The sequence below is a fragment of the Charadrius vociferus genome, unplaced genomic scaffold (assembly GCF_000708025.1).
Source record: "Charadrius vociferus isolate BGI_N301 unplaced genomic scaffold, ASM70802v2 scaffold750, whole genome shotgun sequence".
In the NCBI taxonomy this organism is placed as follows: Eukaryota; Metazoa; Chordata; class Aves; order Charadriiformes; family Charadriidae; genus Charadrius; species Charadrius vociferus.
In genome coordinates, this window is record NW_009646309.1 from 303,288 (window position 1) to 316,682 (window position 13,395).

At 42.5% G+C, this 13,395-nt stretch overlaps 1 protein-coding gene across 1 annotated transcript in view; it reads left to right on the plus strand.

Moving 5' to 3' along the window:
- The window catches only part of IQGAP1 (IQ motif containing GTPase activating protein 1), a 74,465-nt gene that overhangs the window by 47,219 nt on the left and 13,851 nt on the right, over positions 1-13,395 (plus strand). The window contains exons 14-25 of the mRNA XM_009884202.1: positions 594-757; positions 3,550-3,640; positions 5,997-6,164; positions 6,524-6,666; positions 7,017-7,187; positions 8,299-8,382; positions 8,481-8,552; positions 8,643-8,712; positions 9,147-9,355; positions 10,406-10,561; positions 10,707-10,870; positions 12,051-12,275. Of these exons, the coding sequence (XP_009882504.1) occupies positions 594-757; positions 3,550-3,640; positions 5,997-6,164; positions 6,524-6,666; positions 7,017-7,187; positions 8,299-8,382; positions 8,481-8,552; positions 8,643-8,712; positions 9,147-9,355; positions 10,406-10,561; positions 10,707-10,870; positions 12,051-12,275 (1,717 nt within the window). The remainder of the gene's footprint in view (positions 1-593; positions 758-3,549; positions 3,641-5,996; positions 6,165-6,523; positions 6,667-7,016; positions 7,188-8,298; positions 8,383-8,480; positions 8,553-8,642; positions 8,713-9,146; positions 9,356-10,405; positions 10,562-10,706; positions 10,871-12,050; positions 12,276-13,395) is intronic.

A 13,395-nucleotide genomic window follows, 5' to 3' on the forward strand; every position in this document is an offset into this window, starting at 1 on the left:
ATGTAGACTCTGTTTGCTTCTAGCTAACTATAAGATATTTATTTTTGGTTATTTTATTTAGCTGAATGGTAAAATTTACTGTACTTGAATAGCATCCTCATCTCTGATAATAACAGCTAAACATACTACATATGTTTAATAAGAGAGTTTTCAAAAATATGAAGTTACTGTATTTTTAAATGGTATTCAATGCAAATCTTTAGCTTCTTGTGAAGATTTCTTTCTAGAGTAGCCAGAACCTTGGAAAACTATAGCCTATAAACTCAGGCCATTTGAGCTTTGATAATTCTCTTCTAGTAGATCTGAGCTGGATGTCTGAGGACTGAATTCTGTCCTGCATGTGGTTTCCCCGAGTGATTATTATTATTTTTTCTTTTTTTAATCGCAGTGCCCAGGCATTATGACTACTTTAAGGCAGAGAAATAGTCCTGCTTTCTTTACTAGTAAATAATGTTTTCTGTTAAAAATATTACAGTTCTCAGCTGATACCTGGTTTAGGAAGGACTAACCGCGCTTCTTCTGAAGCAATGCTTATGATCATTGTTGACCAAAAATGGATCTTTGTATTTCTCTCTCTACACCTTCCTCCCTAGGGATTTTGGCAATTGGTCTTATCAATGAAGCTCTGGATGAAGGGGACAGCAAAAAGACTATTCAAGCCTTACAGATTCCTGCAGCAAAATTGGAGGGTGTAGCCCCAAAGGTAGCACAGCATTACCAGGATACACTACTGAGAGCCAAGAGAGAGAAAGCACAGGTGAGAGCAATTACATGCACATCTCAAAACCTTAATGTCTGTGTAATGGGCTTATTACTGGTATTGAAAGCCAGGAAACAAAACTGGAAGTAGCGAGCTGGGCATTCTGCATAACATCAGCTGATCTCACCCAGCCAGTTTCGATCCTTCTGTAGTAGAGAAGGATACTTGCAGCCAGGCCGTATGAATGTTCATGGACTACAGAGATGGCTATAAGGATATTAACTGCAAGAGATGGCTTGCTACAGCTAATCCTGGGTCCAGAATGAGACATGTGTCTTGCTTGCAGAGAAATAACACACCTCATCTGTTTTTGCAAGGAGACCACGTTGATTGTAGGAGTTCTGACCTTCTGAATGGAAGTTTCCTGCAAGTTTAAGTATTGGGTTTTTTAGTGTTCTTTGTTAAATGTAGTCATAGGCATAGTTATATATGGCAAAAAGAAAGTTTGTGAAAGTGGAAAAGTCTGCTAACTGATAAACTGGAAAAAAGAAATTAAGCAAAACACATACTACTAGCAAAAAGTATACTGATGCCTGTTGTTCACCTGGTGACACTTTTATTGCTAATGATTCTTTGAGCGGTAGTTGCCTTATTCGCCAGGGACTTCTACCTACTTGTACATAGTTGCCTCTTTCAGTGACTCAATGCGAAGGTGAAGATGGGGAGAGGAAGAGCAAGTCTCATCTTACGGATTTAGGAAAGAGGATGAGACCGCCCATGTGTGTATACAACTGATTTTTGAGTAGTGTGAATGGGATACTGATTTTTTTTCCTCGCCTATTTACAAAGAAGTAGCAGACGTCTCTGCTTTCGGTGACTCGAGAGAGTTTTTGTTTTGGTTTGTTTGTTTGTTTTTCTGTGGAGCTCATTGATCTAATACCAATACAGAATTTTCCTTAGAGACTAAAATCTAGATTGTGGTGAACACCAATTCTGGTTTTTTGTGTTTTGTTTTGTTGGGGTTTTTTTTTGGTTTTGGGGTTGTTTTTTTTTTTTGGCTAAAAGTAAACCTGTGTGATGGCAATAGCTGAAAACTGTACGCATTTCTGATGAAAATCATTAAGCAGCTTCCCCAAGGGCCCTGAAAGGGTTAATGTTCCTCAGGAACTTATTTTGTGCTGAAGCATTTCCTCCTGCTGAGTCAGAATGAAATAATGAACTCTTTTTAGTGTGCACTTAAGCTTGTGCCAGGCCGTCTTGGTAACTTCTCGTTGGCGTGAAGTTACCTTATTTAGGCATATGTTCAGTTTAGGGCTCCTCCCGGCAGCATTGCAGCAATTTCAGGGCTTGGAAGATTGTATTATAAAGTAACATTGTGGGGAAAATCGTCGTTATCTGAAGTCAGCTGTTCCTGACTGGTGATTTCTGTACCTGGGGGCTGAGTGGGGCTGTAGTTCACCGCCAAACGCTGCTTGGTTTCTGACGTGAACAGGGAGTGCTGTACTGTGCGTGTTCCTCATCTGATGAAGAGAGAGAGAGAAAACAAGTAGACCCGGTAGCACATCACGCTGTGCATACCTTCCAGAGAGCCCGCAACCATCAGTCCGTAGAAATGCAGGGGATGGTTTCGGCAGCCCTTGGGCTGACTTCTGCTGGTGGAGATTACAGCAGAGGAAGCTGTTTCTTGGATTATGCTCCCTGCTCCCTGGCCGGGGCTTTGGAGGTTGCTGGTACTCTCCTGGGAGCATCTGGGCTTTCAAATGAAATCTGCCCCTGAAAGACATATCGGTCTCTTCAATGAAAATTCATTAAGCATGTCAGTTCCAGATCTGCCAAACAGTGGGAAAAACGTGGAGGGCATGTAAGGAAAGGTGCGTTTTCAGTCTGGCCCTAAAGCTCTTGAACACTGTAAATAGTGGTGCTTCTGTGCAGCGTGATGATTATTCCGTACCAGAAGTAAGTGTTTCCCGTGTTGTGTTTGTGCGCCGTGAGCTGTCGAAGGGGTGGCTGCTGTGCCTTAGCATTTCTTTCAGGATTACCTACAGGAAGCCACCATGGGTGGGGAGAAGCTGTGCTTGGCAACTGCTGGATCATTGTTCTTTATGTGTATTTTGGGACTTGCTAAACGCATGTCTCTTTCCTCTTCTCAAATTTCTGTATGTAGCGTTAGTTGATTGGATTCCTCCAAATCCCAGCCAAAATGTGATAACTGCTCCTTGACGAGCAGTCCGTTAAAACACAGACTGGGAACGTGGCTTTGACTGTCGTGTGTGTACCCCCCAGCCATGATACGTACAAAGCTTTTTGGGTTGCTAATTTATACGGGTTTGTGAACGTCTGTGGACAGCGACAAGAGCAGCCTGATGTGTCATTAAGTTACCCGAGAGTTTTTAGCCTCTGCACACAGACGTGCATCGGCTGCTTCTTGTTCCAAGAACTCTTTGTAGCCATGTTCTGTCGAAGGACTAACTTGTGTTCCTGGAAAGTCATGTCCTCTTAGCAAGTACAGCTTTAGGACTAAGCGGTACAGAGTCCTCAGCATTGCGTTCTCTTTGCTTATCAGAGCGATTCCCATTGACAGAGTTTCTTCTTCTTTCTGTTTCCTGAAAAGAGTTTTTGACTGGGAGGAGGTGTTGAGTCTGGTAATGCCGTAGTAGTCTCTCCTAGTCACAAATGCACGTGATGTCCTTGTATTGGAGTCAATTAGAAGGACTGAAATGCGTCTTACTCCCTCTGATACAGAAGACTGCTATATTGGATATTGTTGACTATGGGTTATTTTGCTTTGCAAAAATAGTGATACTTTTCTCCTCACGCTGTGTGTATTTTTCTCATCGTATTGTCTTCAGGATACACAGGATGAAACAGCTGTACTTTGGCTAGATGAAATTCAGGATGGGATTCACAGGGCTAACAAGGACACAGAGGAGTCCGAGAGATGTAAGTATTGTCGCACGATATTGCAATCAAGCCCCATTGTCAACCAAACTATGGTTACTTAAGGAAAGGCTGGGAGCTGGAAATGTCATGTAAATGTGGCAAAGGCAGTCAAGTGCATCTCTGTGCTTCCGACGTAGTAATTTTTCTTTGAGGAGTGAATGTCAGATTGTTCAAATACTAAATTTCTTATCTTTTGGGGGGATATGCCATTTTACCAGTTTTGCATGTGACCATGTTACCTCATTAGGCAAATATCTATCAAATTGTTTGTCATTTGCAACTAATTGTGTGTGTCTGTGGGTGGTTAGTTAGGTATGAGAGTCTTCACATGCACAATTTAATCGGTGTTTTCTAGTGTGCATTACCTGTTCGTGTGGCATACTGTTGTCTTGTCTTGGTTCTAGTAAGTATTTCTAGACTATCTTGCATCTTTTTCAAATACAAAGAATAACACACATCAGTGATATCCACCTCTGCTCCTTAGGGCAGTTTGCAGGGGGACTGGCCCACCCATCGTTACATCCCAGTCTTTATAATGATGTCTTTTCTGTCTCCAGAAACAATGAAGTAATTACTACTCTTTGCTTAACTTTTTTTTGGTTTTGTGGGGGTTTTGGAGTGTTTGGGTTTGGGTTTTTTTTGTTGTTGTTCCTGTTCCTGACAGAAGCTTTCTCTTTAAGAAAATAGAAAGGTTTTTAAAGTCTTCTGATATATTCTAATGGCCTGTTCTCTGTATATGCTGTTTATTTGCTAAGTACCGCATGCTTCAGAGAGCTTGTTTTTATACATTTTTAAAATATGATGTTGTATTTCCATTTACTCTAAATCTCTAATTTTCCATTACATTCAACACTGGCCCCTGTCTGCTTGTTTTGCTTGATTTGCACTGTATTAGTAAACTGTTTGTTTTCTGTCATTATATTCACCTTATATTTTTCTTGATTCTCTTTCTTCATCTCTGGTGTGCTAATAAAATGTCTTACTTTCCACTTCCAGAACTTCTGATCTTATGTTAGGCTGATACTTAAAGTTATCCAAAGATGCAAAGTCAGTCCCTTTTGATTTTGCTTTGAATAGGCAACCGTACTAGAAACTGAAAAGTTGAATGTGAGTCTGGAATCTCTCTGGTGCCTTCTGAAATAGGTTGTCCAAAGACATTGTGGAATCTCTGTCCTTCGAGATTTTCCAGACTCGGTCAGACAATGCCCTTGAATTAGCCAAGCTTTGGGAGCGGGGTTGGACTAGATTGCCATCCAGCATAAGTTCTTAGTGAGTCTGTGTATCGGATATGTAGAGTTTCTGGCACAGTTGATTCCCCTCATCCCTCGCTCTGGAGCAGAAATGAGCTTGCTTTTGTATTTGTACCTTGTCCAGTAGTATTCTTTATTTGAAGATGTTTTAGAATAAATCGCAATAAGATCTCCCCGGAGCCTTCTCTTCTCCAGGCTGAGCAGCCCCAACTCTCTGAGTCTGTTCTCATAGGAGAGGTGCTCCAGCCCTCGGATCATCCTCGTGGCTCTCCTGTGGACATGCCGGTCCATGTCTTTCCTATGCTGGGGACTCCAGAGCTAGATGCAGTACTCCAGGTGGGGTCTCCCCAGAGCAGAGTAGAGGGACAGAATCCCCTCCCTCGCCCTGCTGGCCACACTTCTTCTGTTGCAGTCCAGGATACAGTTGGCCTTCTGGGCTGTGATCGCACGTTGTCTGCTCATGTTGAGCTTCTGGTCAATCAGCACCCCCAGGTCCTTCTCCTCAGGGCTGCTCTCCATCCATTCTCCACCAAGCCTGTATTTGAGGATATGCCTGTATTTGAGTTGCAGTTCTGGGGTAGCCCTGGAATTACACGTTGTTATTTTTCTCTTCCTCTGCCACCTGTCTTTCCCCAGTCAGGTTTTTGACTTGTTGACAGGCTACTCCATACTATCTTCACTAGGGGTGTATGGTACAGGTCGTTGAAAAGGCCCCTTTTGAGTTGTGACTGGTTCTGCTGGAAGAAACTGCCTTAACTAAAACAGATGTCAAAGTAGACCTAAAACCTGTTGTTGAGAAATATTGGTGGTAAATCAGCACTGTACTGGGACTCGGGGCACACAAATGATGTGCTGTCAGGTGCAGTAACACGTATGGTTGGACACTCCATAGTGAAGAGGCCTCTATAGTGCAAGTTGTCTGATTGGTTTTATTTAAATTTTGTAGTTATATACACTTAAATATTTCTGTATATACACAATATAGTACACACCACAACTGTTAAGCATGTGTTCCTGTTGTCTTGCTCTGTTCTGTTGTTCTATGTTTGCTGTGAGTCACTGAGCTCCTGGATGCCAAGATAACCTGCTTCCGTGTGTTATCAAAGTCTCCTTAGGAATTCTGGCCATTAATGAAGCAGTAGACCATGGTGATGTTGGCCAGACCCTGAGCGCCTTGCGTTCACCGGATGTTGGGCTATACGGAGTCACTCCAGAATGTGCCGAGACATACCAGCGAGAACTGTCAGAAGTCAAGAGAAGAAAAACGGCAGCAGGTGAACCTCAAGTAGCTAACTGTCAGTGAAATAAATTCAAGGTTATTGCATGTGGAATCGGAACCAGAGGTAAAAAAGCCTCTGGGGATAAGTCTTGTGTTACAGGTGGCAATTGTGGATGCTTTGTGAACTAAGGTTTAAAAAAGAAAAAAAAAAGTGAGTAATAGAGTGTTCTTCACTTGCAGAATGTGTTGTTTAGGTAGTTCTCAGATGAGGTCACTGGGGACTTGGAAACATTCTTTCTCTTGATTGGAGGAAGGAGCATCTGCATATGTGGATTTCCTAGTCGTAACATTTGTATGTGGGAAAGATAAGATACTTGTCTGTTTTGAGACTTACGCTGCGGTTTCTGCTCTTAGGGGGTAATGGCAGCGAGTGGGTGAAACACTGGGTGAGAGGAGGCTATCATTATTATCATAACCTGCGGACCAAAGAGGGAGGATGGGACGAACCAGCAGAATTTGTGCAAAATGACACACAGCTGTCACGGGAGGAGATACAGGTAGGGTACATATAACACGTGCTGTTCCTCTGAAAAGTTGATGTTCTTACCATTAACATCCTTAATGCAGCTCTATGAGACAATGTTTCAATGCCACAGTCACGTTAACAAGCTTAGTAATTTATTTATTGCACTGGGCATCATCAGATTGTGTGTGTCAGAACTCCTTGTCCTATTTCAGAAAAACTCGTCCTGTCAGTAAAAGGGTACAGGACCATGGTATTGCTGTTTATTGAAAGGAAACTTGGAAGTTTCTCATAAGCACAATACAGAAAGCTGATGTAACACCCCATTCCTTGTATCTCCATTCTCTTTTTCTGGCTCTTCTTCCTACCATAACATTAATCCAGAGCACCATATCTGGAGTCACTGCGGCGTACAACCGAGAACAGTTGTGGCTGGCCAATGAGAACCTGATTACGAAACTTCAGGCTTGCTGTAGAGGATATCTTGTTCGCCAGGAATTCAACTCACGAATGAATTTTTTGAAGAAACAAGTACCAGCAATCACGTGCATTCAGGTAATTATGTTTGGAACTTGTACTCTGCAATTGTTTTTGATACACAAACTTACTGACCGTTTTTGTTCAATTCAAACAGTTACAGCACACAATTGTCTTCACCTAATTTTGCAAATTATCTGAAGGCATTTCCTTCTGCCAAAGAGCTTTGGTATATTACTTATTTTTCCATGTCATATATAATCAATAAAGTCTTCTAAGGCAGAATTGGAGGGAGAAAAGCTTATTTGAGGAAGCTTTACCTGTCATTTTATTATCAGATTCAGTGTTTAGGGCCATATGAAGTGTGTTGGATGTCTTTATGGTGATAATACCATGTGATGAATTACTGCTGTGATTCCTCATGAATTGAAGAGAAACAACACGGCTTCCAGTATTGCTGAGTAAAATTATTCTTCTTTGAAATTTGTCCAGGGATTTGGAGGATTGAAGACCGAAAGGAGATGGTGGGGTAATTCAGCATGAGGATAGGCTCGTTTACGGGAGAACAATGAAAAAAATCTTTGGTGTTGTAACTGAAATGTCTGCAAATGAAATAGGTGCTTTGCGCCCTATTACCACTTCATTATTTGGGCAGTATGTGTGTGTTTGTTTCTGCCTAAGTAGCACGTGCTCTGAGTGTATATTTGAAAAAAAAACAAACCAAAAAAACGCAACACAACAAAACCCCCCAAACCACTCCCAGCTCATTAAAATAACACTCTCTCCCTTTAAGTGCAGTCAAACCCCTTGCCTGACTTATGTTCCAAGCGGTGAGTCTGCTCTGAAGGCTTCCAATGTTCCATCGCTGTTCTCGTCAGCAGCAGCACCTAATGTATGATCCTCATGTAGAACAGGTTCTGCCAACTTGACTGTTTAGCTGCGTCCTTGACCTCTAACTGTGCTTCAGAAGGCCCAGGCTTTTCACAGCGTAATTTCAAGTCTCTTGTGATTTCAGTTGGTGAAATAGTTAATGCTTCACACTGTAGATCTCAATAAGATAAGCATGTCTCCTTCACATTTTACGTAGCCAAGAGGGAAGTCAGAAGCTGAGGAGCAGAAAGAAGCTCAGATTTATAATTGTTTCTCTTTGATTAGAAAAGTAAAGTCAGTGCACCTGTTCTGTTTTCAGTCCCAGTGGCGTGGCTACAAGCAGAGGAAGGCATATCAAATCCGTTTGGATTACCTGCGAGCACAAAAGGACCAAGTAGTGAAGGTAGTAGGTGCTCCCTGCTGACCTTTTTGGTAAACCTTTTGGATAGTGAACTTTGCAAGAAGGGTTTTGATCTGAGTATTTTGGTTACCCTTCTGTAGATTCAGTCAATGACCAGGATGTATCAAGCCAGAAGACGTTACAGAGATCGTCTGCAGTATTTCAGAAACCATGTAAGAGGCTATCTTGTTAAATTAATTCAGTACCTGACTTTTGTAGTCTTTCCAGAATGAAGTTAAGCACTTTTTTATTTTTAATCCTAGATAAATGATGTTATAAAAATTCAAGCCTTTATCCGAGCAAACAAAGCGCGAGAAGACTACAAAACCCTCAGTAAGTATTGCCAACAGGATAAAATGTGCCTTGAATCTCTATTTGTAAGGGACGTTGCTACTGCGATCTATAACATCAAGTCAGTTTTGAAGAGTGGTGGGGATGAAGGTGGTGGGGCAGTGCGGGGAGAGTAGGTGGATCTTGAGGCTGAAGGAAGACTTGACGCCAGCTGTTGCTTTTGCTGCTGAAAAATAGAACTGTAGCTTTGCAGATAACTTTGGCAGTGTAGACCACCCTAGGCTGATATTGACTTTGTCTTTACTGTTCGCTCCTCTCATGATTTGCTCAAAACAAGAAATTGAAAATGTCAGAAACTGTTTAGACATGGTGGGGCTAATTTTATTCTGACTGCTCCTTGATGTGCTGTTTAAACATAGATAAGGCATATATTTACTCTGTTTCCTGTACCCTGGTGTTTTCTTGCCTATTTTTAGTTAATGCTGAAAACCCACCTATGGCTGTGGTTCGGAAATTTGTCCACTTGCTCGATCAGAGTGATCAAGATTTTCAGGAGGAGCTTGAGCTAATGAAACTGCGCGAGGAAGTTGTAACCTTGATCCGATCCAATCAGCAACTGGAAAATGACCTCAATCTCATGGACATCAAAATTGGGCTGCTAGTGAAAAACAAAATTACATTGCAGGTAGGAAGTGTTCTGATGGGGAGACCAACTACGGATTGAGCTGAGCCCAGTGGTAGTTAGCATGGAGAACTCCTGGCCTTGGATGTCAGTTGCTCAGGTCCAGCGGAAAACATTGCCCCATAGTTGCAGATTTTACCCCCAGTACATTCTTCTTCCATTCCGCTAATTTAGCATGTATCCCTGGAAGTAAAATGTAGGAGAAGAAACAAGACCTGAAACTAAAAAAGACAAACACACCAGACTGTCTTGACCTAATGAAGACAACAGATTGTGTGTTTGAAGGCTTTGAGAACTCTCTTTTGTTGCTCCTTTGTGGTTAAACAACTGAATCATAGAATCGCTAAGGTTGGAAGGGACCTTTAAGATCATCAAGCCCAACCATCAATGAATGCCACAAGCTTGCAGCGAGAGGGGTGGTTTCGGAGGCAGGAGGCACGCTTGTGCCACGTGGTGTTTGTTGTTTAAAGGAGGTGGCCAACATGATTAATTTCACACAAAAAAAGCTCTTGCTGATACAGCATTCCTTCTCTTCAAGCCGAAGTTCTGATCAGCATTTCATTTGGTCCAGGATGGTATGACACCAGGCTCCTCCCAGTGTAAACTCAATTGGTGTAGTGAATTTGGTCTCTGAAGGAGGCTGCAGCTTTTGGGCTAGTGCCTACAGCGAAAAGGGACATTGCTGTCGGAGTATGTAGAGGTAGTGACCTAGCTGAGTATGTAACAGGATTTTTAGGTTTTAAGCCAAATTTTAAAAAGAAAATGTTTTCAGGCATCTTCAGGGTGCTACCAGTTCTGATAGTAATTGCTGCCAAGAGCGACTAACCCTTCTAGGGTTTTGGACAAATTTGGGAAGTCAGGGACAAAGCAGACCATGTACTTCCAGTCAGAGAAATTGCTGCCGCAGCAAATAATGCTTCACTTTAATAGCCCCAGGCGTACCTTGACCCTGCCTTTCCACATATGAGAGAAGTGTGCTCACAGTTGCCACCGTTTCCCAATATTGCCTGTTGTAAAATACTTAGTGGAATCTGTCCCTGTCCTTTCTTTCAGGATGTTGTTTCTCACAGCAAAAAACTTACCAAGAAGAACAAGGAGCAGCTCTCTGACATGATGATGCTGAACAAACAAAGGGGAGGTTTGAAAGCTTTGAGCAAAGAGAAGAGAGAGAAGCTGGAAGCCTATCAGCATCTGTTCTACTTACTTCAGGTAGGCAGCTTCTAACACTGCTCCGTAACCTCTTGTCGTAGAGGCTTATGTGCCTCGGCACAGTCTTTGCTTATGCGCTGTATAGCTCTTAGCGACACTGGCCTGTGTGGGCGTGCACACTGAGTGTTTTTTCTTGTTGTTGTAGACTAACCCAACGTACTTGGCCAAGCTGATTTTTCAGATGCCTCAAAACAAATCCACAAAGTTCATGGATTCTGTCATCTTCACACTGTATAACTATGCATCCAATCAAAGGGAGGAATACCTGTTGTTGCGGCTTTTCCAAACAGCATTGCAGGAAGAGATCAAGTACGTGGTAGCATATGGCACATTCTTGCTGTTGAATCAGTTCTGGCAGTTTCTCGAACTGAGGCAGTTTTCACGTTATATCTCATGCTGATATGCAGATAATGCTGGACTGTCCCTTCATTGTCCTCCTCCCATTTCGTATCTGTTCTTAACATAGTCTATAAAGGAAGATTCGAGTATGTCCACTGAGGATGAGAGCTTTTTACTTCGGTCAAGACTTCGCTGCTCAACATGGCAGCTGCTTTTAATCTGATGCAAAGTCATCCGAAAATTCAGTCTAATCTCAATTCTCCAGTGTCTGGGGACACCTCCAATAAACCGCAGACTCAGGCTTTGCGAGCCAGGGGGAAAGCTAACACTAGGCTCTCTGGATTTCCAAAAGTTGATGAGAAGGCTGAAACCGAGAGGCTTTATTGTTTGGTGTTTGTTTAGTGTCGGTGTTAGGGACTGTGGCTGTCCTCCAGCATGCTTTGTTTGATCCCTTGCGCCTTAGGAGCATGGAGTTACCTGACTTCAGTTCTTTACAACACGGAGCTGCACAACTTGCTGTGAAGAAGAATGCAATAAAATTTTTGAGGAACTACTCTTTAAGCATTCTTTGGAATGCTTTTTAAGCATGAAGGTGGTATATGCCCTGAAACAAGTAACTTCTAAAAGAGAATCCCCTCCCCGCCCTCAAATTCATGCTTGGAATAGTAGTCCAGGGAGACCTAGCTGCTACATTCTCCCCTGCTGTATTTCTCATAGTGGTATAACTAGGTGTGGCTTTTGTTGTCGATTGCTTGTTTTCTTATTTTAAGTACTGGAAGAAATCTACTGTTCTTTCTCTTCTCTACATAAAACATTCTCTGTTTCCTTTGTATTTTTGAATTGTGCTCTCAGATAGAACATACAGTTGGATTTGCATTAATTGTCATTGAGATGACTACTGGCAAGTTGCACTGGAATTCCCCAACAGAGGTCATAAGTTTCTTGCCTCATCTGTCTTGAGAAGCGTTGTTGTACAGTGTTGTTCTTGTATAGTGTTGTAGTTTACTGCTGTGTTGAGATTTTAGTACAAATCCATTATCTGTTTTGTGAGGGTGATGCTCTTTAACAGTTTGATTTAAGCCAAGAAACGTATCTAAAGCCAACAGAATTATGGATACCTCATATTTCATATAGATTCTTTCTTCTTCAGATCAAAAGTAGACCAAATACATGAAATTGTGACTGGGAATCCTACTGTTATTAAAATGGTGGTTAGTTTCAACCGTGGTGCCCGTGGTCAGAATGCCCTGAGGCAGATCCTGGCACCAGTTGTGAAGGAAATCATCGATGACAAATCACTCAATATCAAAACTGATCCGGTGGATATTTACAAGTCTTGGGTTAACCAGATGGAGTCTCAAACTGGCGAGGCCAGGTATGGGAACTGCTACTGCTGTGTTTTTTCTAAACATTGCTCTGCTGCTTTGCACTGCCCTGTTAATCTTTCCAAACCATCCTTGGCTTCACCGCATGTATCTGTCCAACTGATACCGGCATTTCCATCTCCTCAAGACAGCTTTCATCCACGAGTTCTAAAGATCATGTTCTGGCGATGGTGCTGAGAGTGTTGAATGGGAATCTCAGTAGAAGATGGGAGAAATGCTCTTTGGTGTTCGCCTATGTTGACTTGATAATTAGCTATGAGATGCCCTCTAACGTAAAAGAAACCCTGTTAACAAGTGTTTGGGAATGGATTCTGTGTCATTCTCTGTTCATGTCATATATAGCCTGAGCAAACCTGGGGACTATTTGTAAGCCAACTGTTGTGGTTTAACCCCAGCCGGCAGTGAGGACCACACAGCCGCTCGCTCCCCCCCACTCCCCCCCAGAAGGGTGGGGAGAAGAGGGAGAAAAGGAGGGGAATGGGAAAAGGAAACAAACCTCATGGGTTGAGGTAAAGACAGTTTAACAGAAACAATACGGGAAGAGGAAAATAACAATAATAATAACAATAATATAAGGACACGAGTCACTTGCCGCCCAGTGAATTGGCAGCCTCCTGAGTAGTGATCCCGGATCCTCCCCCAGCTAACTCCCATTTATGTACTTGGCATGACATCTATGGTATGGATTATCCTATTGGTCATTCACTTGTTCTGCCTACACTCCTCCTCAGCTTCTATGGGAAGCTGTGGGAAAAGGAAACAAACCTCATGGGTTGAGGTAAAGACAGTTTAACAGAAACAATACGGGAAGAGGAAAATAACAATAATAATAACGATAATATAAGGACACGAGTCACTTGCCGCCCAGTGAATTGGCAGACTCCTGAGTAGTGATCCCGGATCCTCCCCCAGCTAACTCCCATTTATGTACTTGGCATGACATCTATGGTATGGATTATCCTATTGGTCATTCACTTGTTCTGCCTACACTCCTCCTCAGCTTCTATGGGAAGCTGAGGAGAGATCTGGAAGAGCATAAAGATGGCCTAGCAACAGCTAAAACAGTGTGCGTTGTTGGCAGTCCTTACACAGCAATCACTAGAAAGGAAA